The following is a 21432-nucleotide window of genomic DNA, read 5'->3' on the forward strand; positions in this document are numbered from 1 at the left end:
GGGGGGGGGGGGGGGGGGGGGGGAGAGAGAGAGAGATAGAGAGAGAGAGAGAGAGAGAGAGAGAGAGAGAGAGAGAGAGAGAGAGGAGATATAATAGCAGGAAAACAAAATGTGGCTATCAAGGCAAGAATGAAGGCTTTGTTAGGGTATTCTGCTATAGCACTGAGATAATGATGGCTGAGATAGCTCAAATAACTCCCCTGCTTGCCCTTGGGGTTAAGCTGGTTTTCAGTGTTGGAAAGAGGACCCAAGAGAAAAGTCTGAAATGTTTATTTTAGCATAGGTGTTAATCTTCTTGGGAGAAGGCAAAGCCACCAAATGGAGGGATTACCACTGAGTGTGATCTGGGCGACAAAGTCACAAGGCAACTGGTCCTCCAGTTAATGCACAATTCCTGAGCTCTCTGTTTACAAGTGGTGGAGACATTTCTATCAGTGAGCAGTGGATTGGTCTTCCCAGAGAGTACTGTGACTCAGCTAAATGGACTGAGGGCAAGGTTTAAGAAAGGTGTTTCTCTTGGCTTTATTTATGCTAGATTTTGAAAACAGCAACATATGCTTTCTGTTTTTCCAGTGAATTCCAAACACTTCATAATGAGTGTGTTCCTTATATCAAATGTTCATTGTGTGATCAGGTAAATGGAATCATGTCATGCTGGGAGTAAAGAGGCTATGGTCTCCTTCTCATCAGGGAAAAAGCAAACAAGGGGAAAAAAATGTTATGTTTGGTCCCTCATGGTCGGTGCCTCAGAACTGTTCAATTGTTACTCACCACTCACCCAAGACAAACAGTTTATTGGCTGAGATATAACAAAACTAGCATTCTGTGTCCCTGCTGTCAGTATGGGTATTAAAAAATCCCAAATAGATCCAAATCTGATGCCAAGTGGAGAGAAGAGTCATCTGAATAAGGACTGTGAATGATGTCACTGTGTGAATGATAGCTTTTTCCTTCCTTCCTTTCCTTCTAGAGCTAATGCCTCCCCTCCCCCAAATGCCCTGTTCTCAGGGTGTCTATCACAGTAATCCCATACCTATCTGTGCATTTATGACTGGGTAACTGAAGCAATATTTCCACTAAAGAATAAGGGGTTCTGAACATTTTCTCACAGTCCCTGGCATATAGCAGAAGACATTCACAAGCATTTCTTACCATGAGTGAGTGGAAATAAGTGATGGTTGATTGAAAGTTCAATATTTGAGAATCTGTTGATTTTTTTTTTCCCATAGTGGCTCCCAAAATAGGGGAAGGGAAAGTTTGGAAACAAATCCAATACTCGTGAAAATCACAGACAATAATTTGGATGGATAACAAATTTCTAGATCCAAAAGGATAGAGATACAGTGGTAATATGAACCAAATTAAAAAAGATGAAATACTCAACCATGCACTTTCAAGATGGGGGAGAAACGACTTAACAGCAGCATGTGTAAATATAGCTAATATTTCCCTCGGCTTTATTACGTGAGTGCCGGAAAGGTTAAGGCAATTCTAGGTGCATTTTCTATGCTTCAATAGAAGCATACAAAAAAAGAAGAGAGGAAGCAATAATTTCATTCCATTTTGAGGTGACATCCTGAGGGCAACCAGGTGATGAAGAGATGCAGGAGAGTGGTAATTTTAGAAACCCTGGCTCAAGAGGAGTTTGGTTAGTTTTAGTGCGGGCAGAGAGAGGGCTGGAGAGCACTAGAGAAACACTTAAAGGGCTGTTATGTGGACCAGATGGATTACACATACTCTGGTGTCTCTAGCAGACGAAACCAGAAGCAGTATATAGAAACTGCAAAAAGACAGGTTTTAGTTCAGTGTAAGAAAGAACTTTCTAGCAGAGCTCCTCCTCTAGGAGCATAGATTTCTTAAGTCAGATATATTCAACAAGAGGCTGCGTGGCCCCTGACTGAATATGTCCTAGTGGGTTAATCTAGTGGGTCGCCAAGGTCCCTTCTAACTCTGTGGCTGTGATTCTCTTGCCGTGTTGTAAAACAAAGCCAACTGGCCTGAAAGCAGAGGAATACAGTTCAGTAATAAAGAACCAGCCTTGAACATCCTTCATCTTCACCAGGGCCTCAAGGGCAAAGCGGTTAGGCAGCTGTCCAAGGTGCTGGATGGAGTGGCCTGTGTGGGCAGTTCTACTTGTTTGTTGTAATGCCTTCTGGGTTTTCAGCTTTTCTCCTTCTTATATAAATCTATTACCCCCCCCCCACACGTGTGCGCGTGCACACACACACAGACACACACACACACACAGACACACACACACCAGGCCTTATTTAAAAGCAAAGACAGAAATATGTAGGCAATGTGTAAAAGAGCTGAACTACACTACTACCCGGGGCTTCTCTGCCCTGTCCCAGGAGCAAACGAATCCATTTCATTTTCAAAGGTTAGACGTGGTACCTAAAGTTGGACTGTTTGACGGGATTGACATTTAGAGTAGCTAAACATCTCTGCAGTGTTAGGTAGACCCAGGAACACTGTGAGGGTGATAACCCTGTCCTGTTCTCTATTCTCTACTTGTGCAGCCTTTCCTATGTTACTTGATTTTTTTTTGTCCCTTAGTTTTTCCCACTCCCCAGATGGAAACAAAAATAGCATCACTCCTTAGGGGTAGGAAAATGAAGTAACTTCAAGCATGTAAAGAAGTTACAACTATACCAGGTGCACAGACAGCAAATATTAGTGTTATTATATACTGTGTTTGGGATCCTCAGATTTGATAATTTGCTAGAGGGACTCACAGGACCCAGAAATGTAGTTACACTCACAGTTAAGGTTTCTTATAGCACAAGGATACAGATTAAAATCAGCAAAGGAAAAAGGTGCACTGGGTGGAGTTCAGGTACACTGGACCACTTGCAAGCTTCCAGTTTTCCTCCCGTGCAGTCACACAGAGATAGCTCAATTCTCTCAGCAATGACGTGTGACAACACATGCACAGCGTCGCCAACCAGGGAAACTCACCCATGCCTTGATGCCCAGGGTTTTGGGTTTTACTGGGGTGGGGGGTCCGTCACACAGGCATGCAGAGCGTGTGTGACTGACCGTAGCCACTCGGTCTTCAACTCCTCCACCTTCCCCAGCACGAAGTCCAACTGACAGGGTGTGACCCAAAGCTCAGGCATACAAAAACAGGCATTCACCATAAATCACACTGTTTGCATAAACCACTGAGGCATGGCCCAAAGTCTCAGGCATACAAAGACACTTTATCAGTCAGGATGCTCCAAGGGTTCAGAAGAACCAGTCAAGGGACAGTCCTGAAGACTTCTGGAATGTGGAGGGTTTGGGCAACTCAGGCCTACTGAGTTAACCATTTACTGCACATATATGTAAATCTTGCTTATTTGAACAACCCAATTCAACCATTTTCTTAATGTTTTGAATGGCTTTTTTTTTTTTTTAGTATGTGAACGTTTATTGAATGTCTACTGTGTGCATAGCTCTTATAATCTTCTCTCTATAAAGCTAGAAAATAATTTCAGTTTCAATCATGTTATAAACACAGGAAATTGTTATTACTCTAGTATAAAAGAACACACCAGAAACTAAGATCAATGCCATTGTTGCAATAATGGTGATAACAGAGTGCCCCATAAATTTTGACTACAAGTACATGTCAAGTGCTTTAGGTATATTATTAGTTTTAGTCTTTCTCAACAACTCTGGAAGGCAGGTAACAGCTCTGCTTTACAGGTGAGACAATAAAGGTCCAGGGTTCTGAGAACTCCCCCAAGACTCCTCAGTCAGTAAGGGGTCAAGACCATCTGACTCCAAATCTCATGGTCTTAACATCATACATGATAGTTTCCTATGACCCCTGAGAAACAAAGGCTCTCAAAAATACTTTGAAACATTAAAAATCCAACAAAATTTAAGAGACTTTACACATCTCAAGATCCACAGAATGTTTAGACCAGGGGGCAGAGTTGTGGCTAGAACACGTGTTCATTTTACCGAAAGAAGAGATTCCTGCAAAGAAGATTCCAAGATGCCTCGCTCCCTCAAAATGTGGTGTAGAAGACAGAAAAGCAAGGAAAACAGAGATACAAAAGGGGGGAGAAGTTATATAGCTATTTTGAGTGTCTTGGTTAATAAGGGGGACATAAAGTCTGAATGCGCTACAAGATTCCAGAATGGCTGACACCATGACTTATTTGTAATCATATCTTTTTCCTTCCCCTGTTATTAGATCTCAGTCTGTGGTAGAAGCTGGGACCCTGAAACATGAGGACAAGGGAGAGAATGAGAACACTCAGCCACTCCTGGCTCTGGACTGAACCCTGAGCCACCCTGTGCTCTAGACATCGCCAGCCCTCAGTGGTATCAGCCACCAGGAAGCGCATGTGCAACTGACCCCACAATGCGTGCGTTCGGCTCGACACAAGGGCCTCCTCTCCTGCCACCCAGTAATGACTGTCACCAGCCACTGGTCTAAGCAGCCAAAGTTGAACAAAGACTTGAGAGATGCTTTTTTTTTTTCAATGAGGGAATTGGAGGATGAAGCAAGGCAGTTATGGAAACAAGATTCCCCCCATCCCATATTTACAGTATTAAGTGAATTGAAAAGAGAAAAACTAAATCTGATGCACACACTTCATTAGGATAAGGATTTTTCTGAGGCTTTGCAGAGACTCTGTCCAGTTTTTGCAATTTAAGATTAAGTGCATTTCCAAGTAGATACATAAGAATTAAACTGTGCAGATACAATTGTCAAGTTTAATGTAGTGCAAAGCCCCAAGACAATAGTTATTTCCAGTGATTTCCATTCCTATATTGAAATATTTTCTTTGACCTCATCACCAGCATCAAATTTCAAATTGTTCAGCCTAAGAGCACATTCTCGTAGGTCTGGCTATTTGTAGAACTTGTTTTTTCTTTTTTTTGATATCCTGCAAAAGTGATTTTGATATCACATCTTTGATCAGGCCACCAGCTGATTATTATGAGCTAATTTTAAACAAAGACACAAACTGAAAGATGACTATTTCATCTTAGCAATGTGACTTCCCACAGGGGATGTGTGTCTCTAGAGGGTGGGGGGGGGTCTCATTGAAAATACATGTCACTGATTAATGAATCCATTCAAGTTGCCTCACTTGGGTCACTACAGAAAAGTGCTACAAAAGCATCACGCCACTCCCCACTTCCCCTCACCTCCTCTTGCAACCAGTTAAAGGTGTGGAGAAAGGGCCTGGCTGTTGCTGAGAGGGTATGTATCAATCATGGAGGAAGACCCTTAAGGATGGTGAAATATGAAAGAACTGAAAATAAGAGAAGACCAGGAATGCAGGATGAAATGCCAAAGATCACTTTATTTCTTTGTTTATTACCCTTAGAAATGGAGTCCCCAGCTATCCATTCAAAGGAAATTAGATAAAAAATAAGCAGATATCATAAGATACGATATCCTTACTTGTGCCATGTTTCCCAAAACCAGGTGTATGTTCTTAGCTATCTCGTATTCTCCCAGCCATCTGCATGACATGGGCCTTCATTAGTATGACCAGTTGGTGCTCAATGTCAAACAAAAAATATTTTAGTTGATAATGAGCAGTAAAATACGATTTTACACGCTAAGTACTTGGGAGGGTTAATTTGTTGGCTAAAAAATTCAAAGGAAATAGGTGATTCAACTGGCCATAATCACCCTCAATAGATACTAATCTTAATCATGTATTACATCTCTTTCTCAATGGATCTAGTGTTTTAATTTTTTTCTACTGGTAGAAAATAATAACAGAGTGATTTTTGTATTCCACCCTTGAAATAAAATTGAAAGAGAATTTAAAATATTTCTCAACCAATTGCATCACAGTATAAATAAAACCAATTCATTTTGTGTAGACATTTCAAATAACAAAAAAATAACACTGAAATAATTCTACCAATGCAATGACTGAAACAATTTTCTTAAATACCACAACATAGGGAAGAAAGATGAAGAATTAAAGCAAATTGGAAAACCCATTTCATTACTTGAGTTTATAAAATAGTTGTGGGATCCAGTATTTCAAATGCTACTGGAGTCTATTATTGCCAACATTCTGCAGCAGTAATAGCTCTGGCTTTCCAATCGGCAATACTTAGAATCCTCCTGTAGTGACCCGATTTTAAATACCATACTATAATTACTAATAGCTAGTTTTGACTCTATTCCATGATTTCATTAAATGAATCAAAGATGATGGTTCAACAGTGACAACTTACACTTTGAATTTCTTTATGTGTATGCAATATACATACAAGAACCAAATTCAGTAAGTGACATGAATGTTACCACATGAACACTAGATTGTATTGTTCTTTGTCAGTCATTTCTTCTGTTCAATAAATACTGAAGGACACAAATGCTTTTTTATTTTCCAAGAGTTTGCTTTTTCTTCTGGATTTCGGTACTTAATTTTGACATTTTTCCTCACATGCTTCTTCATCTATTTTAGTGAGATTTTTCAACATTGGCACAACAGAAGGAAAGAGGACAAATATTTTACAAACTCTTTGTCTGTAAGCTGAAGTCCTTAAAGACAAGCAAAGGGGGTTCATTTCAACACTAAAGAATGTTTTCTAAATAAGATAAAGGAAGCATCTTTCTTTGTCCTTCAATGGAAAAGAAAGCACAAGTGTTTTTTCTACCTGCGAATGAAATCTGGTAACCTATGTGTCATTTCTCCAGCATTTTTGTTCATATTGGCTTAAAATTCAGTGCCTGAATATCATTACATTCTTATAGCTAACATTTCGAGTTAGCTTTGATTTAAAAAACACAAAATTTAATGCATCAATATTCCACTAAATTAATGACGTGGTCATCTTCGGAACGAGTAGGCAAGTGTTCTTTCTATGCAGCAGGAAATTTTAAAACTGAACTATCAATAATAATTGCCATCTCAAAGTGAAGCTTAAATGGCAGAAGTTTCTCAAGCCAGGGAGATGTCAGAGTCTTCCAAACAATTTCAAAGAGGAAAGCGATTTTTACATCCTACACGCAGGACAGAGAGCCTGGCATTCTTGGTCTTCCACTCTGCCATCCTTCATAGTTTCACAAAATTTTGATGGGAATCCTTTCAACGACCTCATCACTCACAAGGATCCACAATAGAAAACACTCTGGATTCCAGCCCTGTTTCATAGACGCAAAGAGACCAGGAGCCAGGTGTCCTAGCAGCCCCCTATCTACCTGATCCCAAGAGAAAATTTTCACTTGGAGAAATTTTACTTTTTGTTTTCTAATGCCTAGTGCTTGACATTAAAAAAATTTACATACGTCATTGTTATAACTCATTACAAAATGACTCCAAGTCCTTATTCGGTGTAAAAAGTTCCTCTTAGAAAGAAATACCATTTTGACTGTATCTCCACCATTCACATAGCGAGGAGAGAAATTAAGACATGAGCTCTCAATGATGACAAAAAAGCAAAGAGACTCAATGGGTAGCGAGCAGTACGGTTCATGAGACATTGGCATAATTATGTCTTTCTCCTTTGTATTAGGAAAATAGAATCGTTTTTTCATATGAGTGCCTTTTACTAAAAATAATTAAAAGAGGGACGTCTGAGTTCACCAGGGAAGTTACGATTAAGCAGAACTAAAGCGTTTATACGGCTTGTCATTAAACTCAACAAAAAAGTAGTGGTGTGTGATGACAAAATCATCCTGCTACCCTAGAAAAATATAATTGCATAGAAAAATTACAAACTAAAGCAATCCATTTACAGTTTCTACATATACTCTCATTTACACTGATTTCGCCTATTCTAAGTGGAAAAAATATCTTTGGCCGGCAAGGCAGAAGCTATCATGGGTTCACCTGGAATACAGGCATCAGATGGGGGTTGTCATGGATGAAATACCGCAGATATTTTCTAAAAGAATTGCAGTGACTCATATATTCCCTTTAGTGTCATCCAACCCTCGGAGGATGTTTAGAATTTTTCAGGCTGCAAATCAAGGGAATTAAGGGCGGGGGAGTTTGAACGTCTATGCCCACATCCAAGGTGACTGAACCAGAGAGGCAGCCTCTCTCCAGCGTGTCCTGAGCCTGCACAAAATGCTAAATCGCAGGAAGGCTGCGTCTCTGATGGGGTGTCAGCTCGGGGTGCCACACATCCACGATGAAGATCAGCCGGAAAGACGTGGCATCCTGCCACACCTCATGCTCAAAGGAGTCATCAAAGATGAGCACCTTGCCTTCTTCCCATGTCCTGGAACAGAAAAGCATGGAAGCTTGTGATTCAGATGCCTGAGGATCAATCCACGTCTGTGTTCAGGACGGCTCTCTCATGATAACCTTTGCAATAGGACCAGGTAAGTGAAACACAGGATGTGTTCTTTCCTCGGTGATTAAGAAAGAATTTCAGGATTCTTACCATGAACATCAACTTTCATGCTCAGCACTGAAGGTATACAAAAGGCAGGAGACTGGTGATAAGGGTAAACTTATTCTTGGTACAAACCTAGGCAAGGCTTGTTTAGTCGGGTGAGCACTCAAAAGTGTGCCCCAGTGGCTCATTCCCAAGGTGACCTCCCAGTCAATGGCTCCATGGTATCCTCCCTGGCATTTCAGAGATTGGTGTGGAAGTACAGACAGTGACTGGGTCTCAGGCATTTTGATGTCCCATAGGCATGGTGTCTGTGCATCTCCAAATGATTCTCTTTTCAACCCATTCCATTTGTTAAAGTTCCATTTTATGGAAGGGCAGATTGTTTATACTTCTAATGTTATACGCTGTGCAAGTGGGTTGTCCATGGAATATTTCAAATGAATGCTGCAAAACATACTTTAGGGCTGATAGCACTTACTTCACAAGATATCTGTAGAGGAGCTAAGATCTAAACATGGTGTTAGTCTCAATAAGACAGTCGAGAGAGTAAAATGCAGGGGGCGATCATACAATGCCTTTCAAACCCAAGGAAAGTTTATTAATTTTGCTAATGTTTTCTTCTTTTTCGAATAGGCATTAATTGTCAATATGGTAAATGCTAAGTTATGTTTCTGAAATGAAATTTTTACTAGGAAAATTTTTGTAGATATCAAAATTCCTCTCAAGTATTTAAAATCTTACTTCCTGGATTAGCAAATAATTAAAATTATAGGAGGAAAACGCTAGCTTGATTTCAAGTTATTGCATTATCATAAAGAAGTTTTCCTTAGGGAAATGATTTGTCTTTTTATGTTCATTACCTGGTGATTAATCAGTATTAAATTAGTTAATGTTACACACGGCAAGCTTTCTCAACCTTGGCAATACTGACATTTTTGCCAGGTAATTCTTTGTTTTGGCGGGGGTGCGGGAGCTGTCCTGTGCTCTGTGAGATGTTTAGCGGCACCTCTGGTCTCCGCTAGATACTAGTAGCACGCCCTTACGAACTGTGACAATCGAAAATGTCTCCTGGGCTTCCCTGGTGGCGCAGTGGTTAGGAATCCGCCTGCCAATGCAGGGGACACGGGTTCCAGCCCTGGTCCGGGAAGATCTCACATGCCGCGGAGCAACTAAGCCTGTGCGCCACAACTACTGAGCCCGTGTGCCACAACTACTGAGCCTGTGCTCTAGAGCCCACAAGCTACAACTACTGAGCCCACAAGCCACAACTACTGAGCCCGTGTGCCACAACTACTGAAGCCTGTGCACCGAGAGCCTGTGCTCCACAACGAGAAGCCACTGCAATGAGAAGCCCACGCACCTCAACGAAGAGTAGCCCCTGCTTGCCATAACTAGAGAAAGCCCGCACGCAGCAACGAAGACCCAATGCAGCCAAAAAAAAAAAAAAAAAAAGTCTCCAGTCATTGCCAAATGTCCTGAGTTGGAAGGCAGTGAAGTGGGAGACAAATTTGTCCGAGACATATTAATGAATCTGACACTAAAATTTCCAAATAATTTAAAGTAACAAGTATCTGCAAGTTAAAAGCTCCTTGAAGTTGGGAACCAATCCTCTGTTCTGTTACCCATTCTCTCCCCAGCCCTACCTCCTGCGCTGCCTCACACACCTACCCTGATGTCTTTGTTTTAACTGAAGTATAGTTGATTCACAGTGTTGTGCAATTGCGAGTTTATTGTTTATTTTTATTTTTTGGCCGCGCCGCACAGTCTGTGGGACCTTGGCTCCCTGACCAGGGATGGGACCCACGCCCCCATTAGTGGAAGCGCGCAGTCCTAACCACTGGACCGCAGGGGACCCTAAAGTCTTGTACTCAATAAATGATTTCCTTGGCTCTTTGAGCCAATTCCTCTGAAGGGTCAGGGTCTACTGGAGTCCCATCCAAGTGTAACGAAGGACAAAAATATATAGACTCAGGGACAAATGACTGACTATGTATTCATTACCATGCAAAGTCAAATTTGAAAAGAAAAGCAAAGTTAAGAAAAGAAAAAAATGACAAGAAAAAAGAAGCAAAATGATCCCTAGCTTATACAGTTTGGTGGTCATTTTCTCGGCCTTTTTATCGGTGGGACTAAGCAATGTCAGTGACAAGCCTACAATACAGGCAGAAGACAAGGGGGGAAGGGCATGCAAAAGAAAAAACAGTACATCCATGTTCACAGCAGCATTCCTCACAGTAGCCAAAAGATGGAAGCAACACCAGTGTCCACTGACAGATGAATGGATAAACAAATGTGGTCTATACATACAATGGAATATTCCTCAGCCTTAGAAGGAAATTCTGACAATGCTACAACATGGATGAACCTTTAGGCCGTCATGTTAAGTGAAATTAGCCACTCATGCAAGGACAAATACTGTATGATTCCACTTATATGCAGCATCTAGAGTAGTCAAATTCATACAGAAAATTCAAAATTACTTTGGCATCACTCCCTATGAGTAATCTGCCTCTGTCTGAGAAGACTGAAAACTTCCCAGGGGGTGCAATATCAAAACTCCCTAAGAGAATCTGTGACATAACGCTTGGTGCGGCAATGACAAGTGATTCTCAACGTTTTCTGAGTGATAGAGAGTCTAGAACCTACTTAAAGTACTGGAAGTAATTAAGACAACTAAATTGAACATTCTAAGTTTGCACAAAATGACATTTTTCACTAGATTACGGTAAGTATAAGAAAGCCAAACATTCAGGAACGCTGGATGTGAGAAAAACCTTAAGCATTCCATTCATTAACTTAAATTCCTTATAAATTGGGAGAAGCTTTGAGCGCTGGTTCATTCATGGCATAGCAATGCCTATAAAGGTAGAACTTAAGTTAGCACTGGGCTGTGGTTTTGCAGATATTTTGGGTCAAATATGGACTAGTGTAAACCACTGATTAAACAATTTTTTAAACATGAAATCTGGGAGGTATTCCAAGGGGCTGGATTCCATTAGGGCCATAAAATTCTATTAGATTTATACTTGCCTTCCTATTTTCTTTCAGACACTTTCCCAGAAAACAGTAAAGATACTCAATTACTTACTGTAGATTCTTAAATGTAGATACCTTCTGAATAGGTAAAAAATGATGTCTTTCAATCACTTATGAGAGCTAGAATGACTAAAAGTGCAGCCCTAATTGGGAAGGACAATAAAACTCCATCCAAGTGACATGCAGACTAAAGTGACTTGAGTTCAACAAGAGATGTGTCACCTGCCTGGGAAAGGATGAAGGTTTTCCAGAACAAAAAGAGACAGAGCTCAAAGATGTCAAAGGTCTTACATCTCTTCTGAGTGAAACACTCATTGCAATGCAAAGAAAATAGTTTTCAGGCCACTCGCTTTGAGAGCAAATCTCCACCACATACATTTAAGTTATGCTCAAATTATGACAAGAAAAGGACCCTCTGGAGAAAAGATTTTCAGAGCAGCCTTGGAAAGAAGTCTTCCTGGAGGTGCTCATCCAGCCTTCCTCTGAGGGTCCAGAAAGGCAGGATAGCAGTGGGGAGCTGCACCCCATCCCCAGATGGCTACCTCAGCTTAATTTTAGCATTTCTTACTGTTACGAGAAGAACAACTCTCCCTGGTTTGCCAAAAGATAGAAGAATATCTGGTCACAAGATAAACCAATATTGTGTAATTCCTCCATTTCTCAGATTATTATAATTAATGATAATGGTATAATGGTGGCAGCGCAAGCCTAATAACTATAATTTTCTCATAGAATTACCATCACCATTAATAATGCTAAATAATGATGCTACGTGCCTATAGAGTTTTCCACCTAAAAACTTTATAGATTATATCTCAGTGATCTTTGCTAAAAGGTTCTGAGGTAGACAAATGACACGGTTCTAATTTTTCAGCAAAGGAATCACATGGAAGCCAGTTCGGATGCCTGCGGTGACACCGTGATTCTGTGGAGGAAGCAGAAAGGCACTAGGCTTGATTCATTACAGCCAAACCTCTAGCTCAAGATCACGGTTCTAGGAAACATTCTCAGTGCCTATAGCTGCCCTGCTGAGGTGGCCTGTAAGGAATTTAAACAGGCTGACTGGAGTACAGAAAAGGGTCAAAGGGCTCAGGAATCAGGCTACTTTAACACAGCTCTTATCAATTCTGATCCATTGAAATCCCTCAGTTTCTGACTGCACTGGAAATCCTGGCACATCCTGGAATTGAAATGAAAACTGCATTATTGCCACTTCCTCTTTTTTCTCTCCTCCTAATACAGAAATACACATGCACATACCTTCTTTGTCTGTCTATATATCATCTATCTATCTTTCTATCTTTCTATCTATCTACCTATCTATCTATCTATCATCTATCTATCAGGATAAATCATTTTTCTGGAAGCTAGGACACCTGTGTTCTTGTTCTGACCACTGCTAACTAGCCATGTGGCTGGGATAAGCATGTCACCTGTGGGCCTCATTTTCCCCATTTGTGCAATGATGGAGGAGGACAGGAGGGCCTCCAAGGCTTCTCCCAGCTCGGAAATTCTCTTAATTCTCTGAGCCAAGCTGTCGGCTAGGACTTTAGTCTTCATATTGCATTTTACAGGATACATTTCACAAACTGTCATCTGAGAAACGGGTATATGGTATTTGCTATTTTGTTGTATGTCAAAATAGTAATTTCAATAAAAGATGGCTAAATTACAAAGAAGCTCTTTTCCCAACAGGTTCCGTATATATGCACCCTAGTATCTCTCTCCACCCCCACCTGGGGGGACTCGTTCCAGCCAGGCTGCCGTGAGGATTCTCTCCCCTCCAAGTGGGCCTGGGGCTTCGGCTCTGCTGTGCAGCCCTTGCGCTGCCTCTGTAACAGCTTTTGACGTCCTCCTCTTGGTCTTCGGTTACCCAGTAGCAGAGGGCTCTGTAACATCGCTAAGAAAGCCAAAAAGGGAGGACAAAGAAAGGGAAGAGGGAGAGGAAACCTCCCGAGGCCACAGAGCTGGAATGCCTCTGGCCCCTCTCCAGGGTGGCAGCACGGGACCACAAAGGGAAATGGAGGGGGTGGCCATCCGCTGTGCCCTGCTGTGCCCCCCTGCCTCAGCATCCCTCCCAGCCCCAGGCCTATCAAATCACAGCCCCCTCTGTATCTGATCCATTCCTTCACCAGCCCTGGCCCTGCACACCCTCGACTTCCCATTTCCCCCTCCTTCCTGTCTCCTTAGAGCACCCACCCTCATCCCCGCCAGAGTGCGCACTGCAGGTTCCAAGGACCACCTCCGACAGCACAGGAGTGCTTGGTCTCACTCCCTGGAAGGTAAGAGGCAGAAGTCCCCATTTCTGCAGCAATCAGAGACGAGCACAATAAAAGCTCAAAAATACTGAGCATGCTTACCACATCATACTCTGTAAATACAGTTCTGAATGTATTTATATGGATCACTTTAATTCTCAAAACTACATCAAGACATACTTTTATTCTTCCCATTTTACAGATGAGGAAATTGAGGCTTAGTGAGGCCATGCAAGTTGTCTAAAGTTACACTTCATAAGAGGGGAAGCCAGGATTTGAACCCAGGTCATGAGACTTTGGTGCTCTTCATTTACTTTCATGAAGATAAAGGATGTTAAAATCTGAAGTAAAAACTCAGGATCTGTTTTCCCATAGAAACATTATTACAAAGAATAGATACATGTATATGTATAACTGAATCACTTTGCTGTACACCTGAAACTAATACAACATTGTTAACCAACTATTCTCCAATATAAAATAAAAAGTTAAAAAAACCAATAGTCACTGGTGCTACAGCCCTATTAACAGAGACCATGAGTTAGGAGGCTTTTAGGGGCTGGCCCAGAAACCTCCACATCATTTATTATTGCCATAGCAAAATGGATCTCAACTTTCCAAATTCTCAACCATCAGTTCAATGAACAAATGTTTGGACAAAATCTGTTTTCAATGTGGGAAGTGCTGTCTCCCTGTTGAGACGTAGATATTCATCTGTGTGTATGGATAGCCATAGACACCCCATGCTAACCAGGACAGGGGTAAAGAAACTTTATTGGTGTTTTTTTTTTTTTTTTGCAGTACGCGGGCCTCTCACTGTTGTGGCCTCTCCCGTTGCGGAGCACAGGCTCTGGACGCGCAGGCTCAGCGGCCATGGCTCATGGGGCCAGCCGCTCCGCGACATGTGGGATCTTCCCGGACCGGGGCACGAACCCGTGTCCCCTGCATCGGCAGGCGGACTCTCAACCACCGCACCACCAGGGAAGCCCTATTGGTGTTTTTAATTCTCCAAATTGCTTAAGAAAAAGAAGAGCGAGCGTGAAACGTTACTATTTAACAACAAACCTTAAGGGAAGCATCCCATCCAGTTAAAAGTGACATTTTTGGTCCTACAGTCCCAGATGGGCAGGCTTGAATGGTGGATAAGGTAATGTGGAAAGGTCACATTACAGTTTGAATGGAAGATGGGTATATTTTGTGAAACAGAAGATCTATGACTTCAGGGAAACGACTAAAAAAACCAAAAAACAATCCCCACTCTCCCCAAAAAAGGAAGAAGAGGCAAAAATATTTGGTTCCAAATGATTTGGTAATTCACAGCTTCTATAACGTGAAGAGAAAAAATTTAAACTATCTTCTTGGACACTTTATGAAAACATAACAAATACTGTCTATGAACAATTCACGGTGGATTAAAAAAAAACGGTCTCTCTTTGACTGTTAATATTTTAGCATGCCTTCTACACAATCTTCCTAATAGGAAACTTCAAAGAGTAATGAAAAAATATATTATAGAATACTTGAGGTGTGTGGGAAAAGGTCATTATTTCCACAACCATATAATGAGGAATTAAATGACTTATTGCCAATTCATTTCTTCAGTCTGTTGCTGACACTCATGCCAACACATGCTTTTCTGGCTACATATAGGTCCTGTGCAACGTTTCAGGTCAGCGATTCACAGGCAATGAGGCTGGGTCTCCAGGAGAGCTGCACGGTCACCCTTCTTTCCCTTGGTATGGTTCCAGCATGTACCAGAAGCCCTCGTGGAGACTCAGAAGAAAGGATTTGTCTCTGGGATCACCCAAAGCTCACACACCTTGGCCACTCTGTGAGGATAACAATTATTCCCACTTGCCAGCGGTGGCCTGTTTATCCACTGACTCAAGTTCATTCAGCTCTGACTCAAGATCGCTAATGAGCTCGTTTTACTGACTGCAAAGCATGGCCTGTTGAGGGGGACACGAACAAACCCCCAGAGATGGAGACTCCCCAGCAGCCTTCTCCACTTGTTACCCTGATGTCTGGAAACAAAAACCAGCATTCAAAGTGGTCACCTTATAAGTATAGCATGATCCTAATCTTGTGAACAAAACTCAAAAAGCCCCCAAACCTATACATAAGTGGGTCTATGGCATTGAGGCTAGAAGCACAAACTTTAAAGTCAAAGTGTCTGGCATGGAACCTTGGTTCCAACACTGTAGTGGGCTGAATGGTGGCCCTCACTCCCAGAAGTATGTCCCCCTGGAAGCTGTGGCTATAACCTGATTTGGAAAAAAGGGTCTTTGCAGTTGTAATTAAGTTAAAGGGCTTGCAGTGAGATCATTCCGGGTTAGGTTCGGCCCTAAATCCAGTAAGCGCCTTTAATTATTTATTTGCTTATTTTTTTGGCCATGCCCCCAGCATGTAGGATCTTAGCTCCCCGACCAGGGATGGAACCCGTGTCCCCAGCATTGGAAGTGCAGAGTCTCAACCACTAGACCGCCAGGGAGGTCCTCAGTAAGTGCCTTTGGAGAAGAAGACAAGGGCAGAAGACAGAGGGAGAAGGTGACATGATGACAGGGGCAGAGATTGCAGTGATGCACCTACGAGCCAGGACGCAGCAAGGAGAGCCCGCGGCCACCGGAAGCCAGGAGAGAGTCAGGGGACAGGGATTCCCCCTCAGAGCCTCCAGAAGGAACCAACCCTGACCATACCTTGATTTCAGACTTCTGGCCTCCAAAATGGTGAGAGAATAAATTTCTGTTGTTTTAAGTCATCCAGATTGTGTTAATTTGTTACGGCAGCCCTAGGACCCTGATACAAATATCGACACTTGCCGAGCTGAGTGACCTTGGGGAAGTTACTCAGCCTATTTACACATCAGTCTCCTCCGTTGAAAAGTAGAGATTTTAATACTCCCAGTTACGTGGGGTTGTTGTGAAGGTATGCAGAGGGCTTCGAACCGTGCTTGACACATAGTAAGCACGATGCATATTATCACTATGAGCTTCCTCATCATGAATATACATTACATAGGCCCTGAGAAGCGTCTGAGCAATATCTCTGAGTACCGAAATCAAAAATAATATTTACTTTCTTTATCGTGCTTCTCTGTGTTTCACAAATTATGTAGCAGGGGCATGCATCAGTTTTGTCATCGGAAAGCATTTATTCATTTTAAATGATCATTTTACTTATTGAGATAGACAGCTGCATACCTTCAAGCCCATCTTCAGATAGGAAGAGCCGTGCTATGTTTTGCAGTGATGGAATCTTTAACCAACACGCACGCCCGCTAGCAGGAATCGCAGTGTGATGATTAATACCTGAGATCTACAAGGCACAAATTGCTACTCCTTCAAAAGTTGAGAAGCTCTGAAAAATTGCTTCCACTTGCCCGTAACAAGGAAGCCTGATTTCCTGGTATGTGTGCTTCTGTTTCCACACTAATAGTGCTTCCATAATAACAGTGTGAAACTTCCCAGATTTCATATTACGTATGATTTCATATTACATACAGATTTCACGTTCTGTCCTCAGAGTTTATAAACTGACTCTACTGTTCAGCTCTCTAGCTATTTTCACTAGAAGCATTGCACAGTGCTTTAATTTCATTGACCCATTTCTCTCGTGAAAAACACTCTTTTTGTAATGAAATACTTAGCCTGACCCAGCCACCCTGGAGTTAAGGATTACGAAGGATGAGAATGTAATGCAACATAAAACAAGTACCATAGAAGGGACATGGAGAAGGAGGCTGACCAGCATTGAGGAGGGAGAGGGAGGGCACCGATGCTTCAAAGCTCCCTGGGGACGAGACAGCGTGAAACAATCCATCCTCCTCAAAACCGCCACCCTAGCCCAACGAGAGGCGGGGTGTTGGCAAGTGCTTTTTAATAATCACTGTGAATTTGTAAACTACACCATCTGCAAAGTATTGTTATCAGCAGCTACTTACTGCCACCTGAAGGAGGCTGGCTTTTAGGCCAGTGGGAATGGAGGGGCTGCCCAGTCAATGTTCTTATTCAACATCACCCTACAAGTGAGCCGTGGGGCTGGGCTTACAGCCCTTCCCTACTTCTGGTGGAGCTATGCTCAACCGAGCATAGCTTTGTCGTAACGAACATCCATCCTCAGAGGTGACGAGTAAGAGAGAAAGCGATAGGAGGAAACATACTTGGTCTCGTTGGCACATCGGATCTTGCAGCCTTCCTTGGGAATCACCAAGCCCAGGTGCATTCGGAGCCTGCAGTTCGTGGGTCCCGTGTGCGGCCACACGTGGGTTCCCGGGTGCATGACAGAATATTTGATCTGCACAGAAAATGTACCACCCTGTTCATCCATTTACCAAGGTGTGGGAGAACTGCTAAAAGTACAAAATTACTGTCAATTTAGATTAGTGCCTTTGCAGTACTCGGAATTTATCTTCTCGTCTTATTTCTTTGTGAAGGAACTAAAAATAAGGACTCCCATTTTCCACAAAGCTATAAACACTGAACATTTTCCACCCTCAGTGCTGCCGTCGAGGGCATGAAATTATGTTTTATTGAAAAGCAAGTGAAAAAAGAGGCATTCAGTGGGTCAAAGGAAATAACCGTTTCTTTGTAAACATCAGCATATTCCCATTTATTCCCCTAATAACTGACTGTTCTTCCCAGCACAGAAAACATTCCTGGTACCTGTCCTCTTCTGCATCCTGTCGTCTCGGGGAATTTATCTAGTAAAGAACAGGTTTTACGAGCTCCTTTACAGGCATTTTCATTTTTCCTTCCTAGAACAATAAATGATAAAACCACTGTTAGAAACAAATCACAGTAAAGCTTTAACTCATCCCATTTTGACCACATACAATCTATATTGTCCTCCTTACTGTAAGGATGAGAAGGCTGAGTAAACACAAGAAGACAGAGTGTCCTGTTCCAATAAACACTGACTGGCACAGCAAGGACCAGAGCTCTGCACCCAGCCTTGGACTACCGTATTTGACTAAGGATGTCTAACGGACAAGACATGTGTTGAATACTTATTTTTCCCCCTGTGGCAGGCAGAACAATGGCTCCCTCCTAAAGAAGACCACATCCTAAGCCCAGGAACTCGTGAATAAGTTATGTTACGTGGCAAACGAAAATTAAGGTTGCAGGTGACATGGAGATTACTAATCAGCTGACCTTTAAAGAAGGAGATTATCGTGGATGAACCAGATGGGCCCAGTGTAATCACAGGGTCTAAATGGAGTCAGTGCCAGAGTGATACAGAATGAGAAAGACTTGACTGGCTACTGGGGGCTCCAAAGACGGAAGGGGACCACAGCCAAGGAATGTGGGCGGCCTCTAAAATGAATGCAGCCTTGATGACACTTTGACTTTAGCTCAGTGAGACCCAGAACTGTAAAGGTAAAACATCTGAGTTATCTTAAGCCACGACATTTATGGTCATTGTTATAGTAGCCACAGGAAACTAATCCACCCCCCAGCCCCCAAGGAAGGAAAATAGCTTATGTTACACTTCTGACCTAAAAGTGCATTTTCTAGGACTATATTCTAATAACGCACATATTAGTTTTCATTGAAATTTAATGTATTTTCCAATGTACAGCTCATCCTTTATAATAAACTGATAAGAATAGGATTTCAGTGAAGAGGGGAGGAGGTCTCTGAGAGATGGGGGTTTCTCTGAGGGACTGGTCAGGAACACAGATTTTGGGACACAGTCTAAAGCACCCTGGACTAGGCAAATTCCTTCACCATCGACAAAAATCACTGTTTCTTAAGAAAGATGTGCTTAGGAAGGTACAGCACCGTTTGCTCTCAGAATGAGGAAAACAGTGGTTTTTTTTTTAAAAGGTAGAGACATTGTAATTCCCTCTTCAGGATTCCTACAAGGTACTGATACATCTAAGCTGAGTTCAACTTTATTTAATTAATGTTAGTTGTGTCCTAAGATAATTATATACTAAAATGAGAGTTAACAAGGAATGTATCTTAACGGCAGTCTCCTCAATCAAATGGACCTCGATATTTTAGAAAACAACTTCTATATTTGTTTTTCCTAAGTAATCTGTCTCGAGTAAAATGGTAGTTGCTGTTTTTAGTTACTAATTGAATATGAGTTTAATGATAATGTCAGTTTGAACCAAAAGATTCTTGTATATGACATCATAAAGAATGTTCAAGCCCTAGCTTCCCATGCCGGCCTAAATGCAGGATCTGGGGATGACTTAGCGGTAGTACCAGTTGTGGGTTCTGTGCGTTCAGGCAGCAGCTAGGTGAAGCCTGGGGCCTTGAGGAGCGGGCAGAGGTGTCTGCATTTCCCACGGGCACAGTGGTGAGGGCTGAGCACGTGTCACGTGGAGAACATGTGTGTCTTACCCGAATGATAGCTAATAAATGGGGAACCTAACAGATTGGGTCACTAGGATTGCCACTTGGTGAGGAGTGAATTAGAGAACATCTCTAGCCATTTAGCCACATAAATCTTTTCTAGTCTGTAAACACAGATTCTCTGTAGGGGAATCTTATCATTTGTGGATTGCCGTTGGTAGTTTTAACTATTCACATGTGATCGGGAAGGTTTAGGAACGCAACTACACTTCCATGGTGCTCAGCATGGGCCAGGGACCACTCACCTGATGCCTACACACCAGGGAGGGGGACACTATTAGAATCGTATTTTATAGAAGAGGAAGTGAGGCACGGAGAGGTCACATGGTAAGTGGCAGAGCGGGAATTCCAGTCCAACTGGACCCAGAGTCCATGTTCTTAATGGAGACCTAAGGATGTCTCCATTACTGTTACATAATGTAATAAAAACTAGAATCACAATCATTTATCTGTATATCAGACCTTTGCTCACTGATCCTGGTAACAACCCCATATTCGAGGCACTATTTTCATCGTCATTTTTCAGCTGAGGAATCTGAGGCTCAGAGAGTCAGGAACAAGCCCACATCACACACTAACAAGTGGTGCAGCCAGGACCCCAACTCGGGATCCTCAGTCTCCAAAGGCCATGCTTTAAAGCATGATTTTCACTATGTTGCATCTTGGATTTGAACATAACTGTGCAGAACAAACCATTCCACGGAGGAGAAAACTGCCCAGCAGCTGAACTCAGTGTGGTTTTGTTTTTAATTTATTATTTCTCACACAGTGTAAAGTAACTTTCAAGAAGTGATAAACTTTGTTTCTTTGGGAGAAACAGCCCCAGAAAGAGATCTAACTGCCAATGCAAATCTGAAAGAATCAACTGAATATTTCATCTACATGTGAAGAATACACTTTATGCGGGATATTCATGGAGGTGAGATTTTTAAAGGTTCTGGGTTGTATCTCTCTGAAGTTTCAAGGCTTTACTGCTGGGATGACAATAGGTTCATCTTGCATGACAACTCTGATCAGTTGACAGAGGCTACCTAGAACACTGTGTTGAGCAGGATTCAGAGGTTCAGCTTGAGCTCATTCAGAAAGGCTACTGGGATGGGTTAGCACCATCTCCCATGGGCTCTGGGAGAAAGAGTGACTGTGCATGTGTGGCGTATTTGTTAACACTATGTTTTAGCGTTCATCGTTAAAACAATAAACGAGCAAAACAGATGTTCTGTAACATTCACACAGCAATTTGAAAACATCTGTGGGGAAAAATTAGTTATGTATATTTGTTGATTCGGTCTTTCGTTTTTTCTCCAACTCAAAAACGTTGATCATTTAAAAAGGAATAAATATATTTCAGAAATGATTGGGTTACTTAGAGAACTTCCATGGTTCCCACTTACATATGGATAGAAATGAAGCTTGCGGCCACAGCTTCAAGGCCCTCAAGAATCCAGCAGCATCCT

General features: G+C 42.1%; 2 protein-coding genes across 2 annotated transcripts in view; one reads left to right on the top strand and one right to left on the bottom strand.

Annotated features, from left to right (window-relative positions):
* The window catches only part of CLVS1 (clavesin 1), a 161740-nt gene extending 157154 nt beyond the window's left edge, over window positions 1–4586 (top strand). The window contains exon 6 of the mRNA XM_007471473.1: window positions 4190–4586. Coding sequence (XP_007471535.1) covers window positions 4190–4277 — 88 coding nt within the window. The 3' untranslated portion in view covers window positions 4278–4586. The remainder of the gene's footprint in view (window positions 1–4189) is intronic.
* A 3465-nt stretch (window positions 4587–8051) lies between these two features.
* Window positions 8052–21432, bottom strand: part of ASPH (aspartate beta-hydroxylase) — a 216926-nt gene continuing 203545 nt past the window's right edge. The window contains exons 23-25 of the mRNA XM_007471474.1: window positions 18278–18369; window positions 17776–17909; window positions 8052–8202 (exon numbers count right to left, since the gene is read on the bottom strand). Of these exons, the coding sequence (XP_007471536.1) occupies window positions 8052–8202; window positions 17776–17909; window positions 18278–18369 (377 nt within the window). The remainder of the gene's footprint in view (window positions 8203–17775; window positions 17910–18277; window positions 18370–21432) is intronic.

The sequence above is a fragment of the Lipotes vexillifer genome, unplaced genomic scaffold (assembly GCF_000442215.2).
Source record: "Lipotes vexillifer unplaced genomic scaffold, Lipotes_vexillifer_v1.1 scaffold165, whole genome shotgun sequence".
In the NCBI taxonomy this organism is placed as follows: Eukaryota; Metazoa; Chordata; class Mammalia; order Artiodactyla; family Lipotidae; genus Lipotes; species Lipotes vexillifer.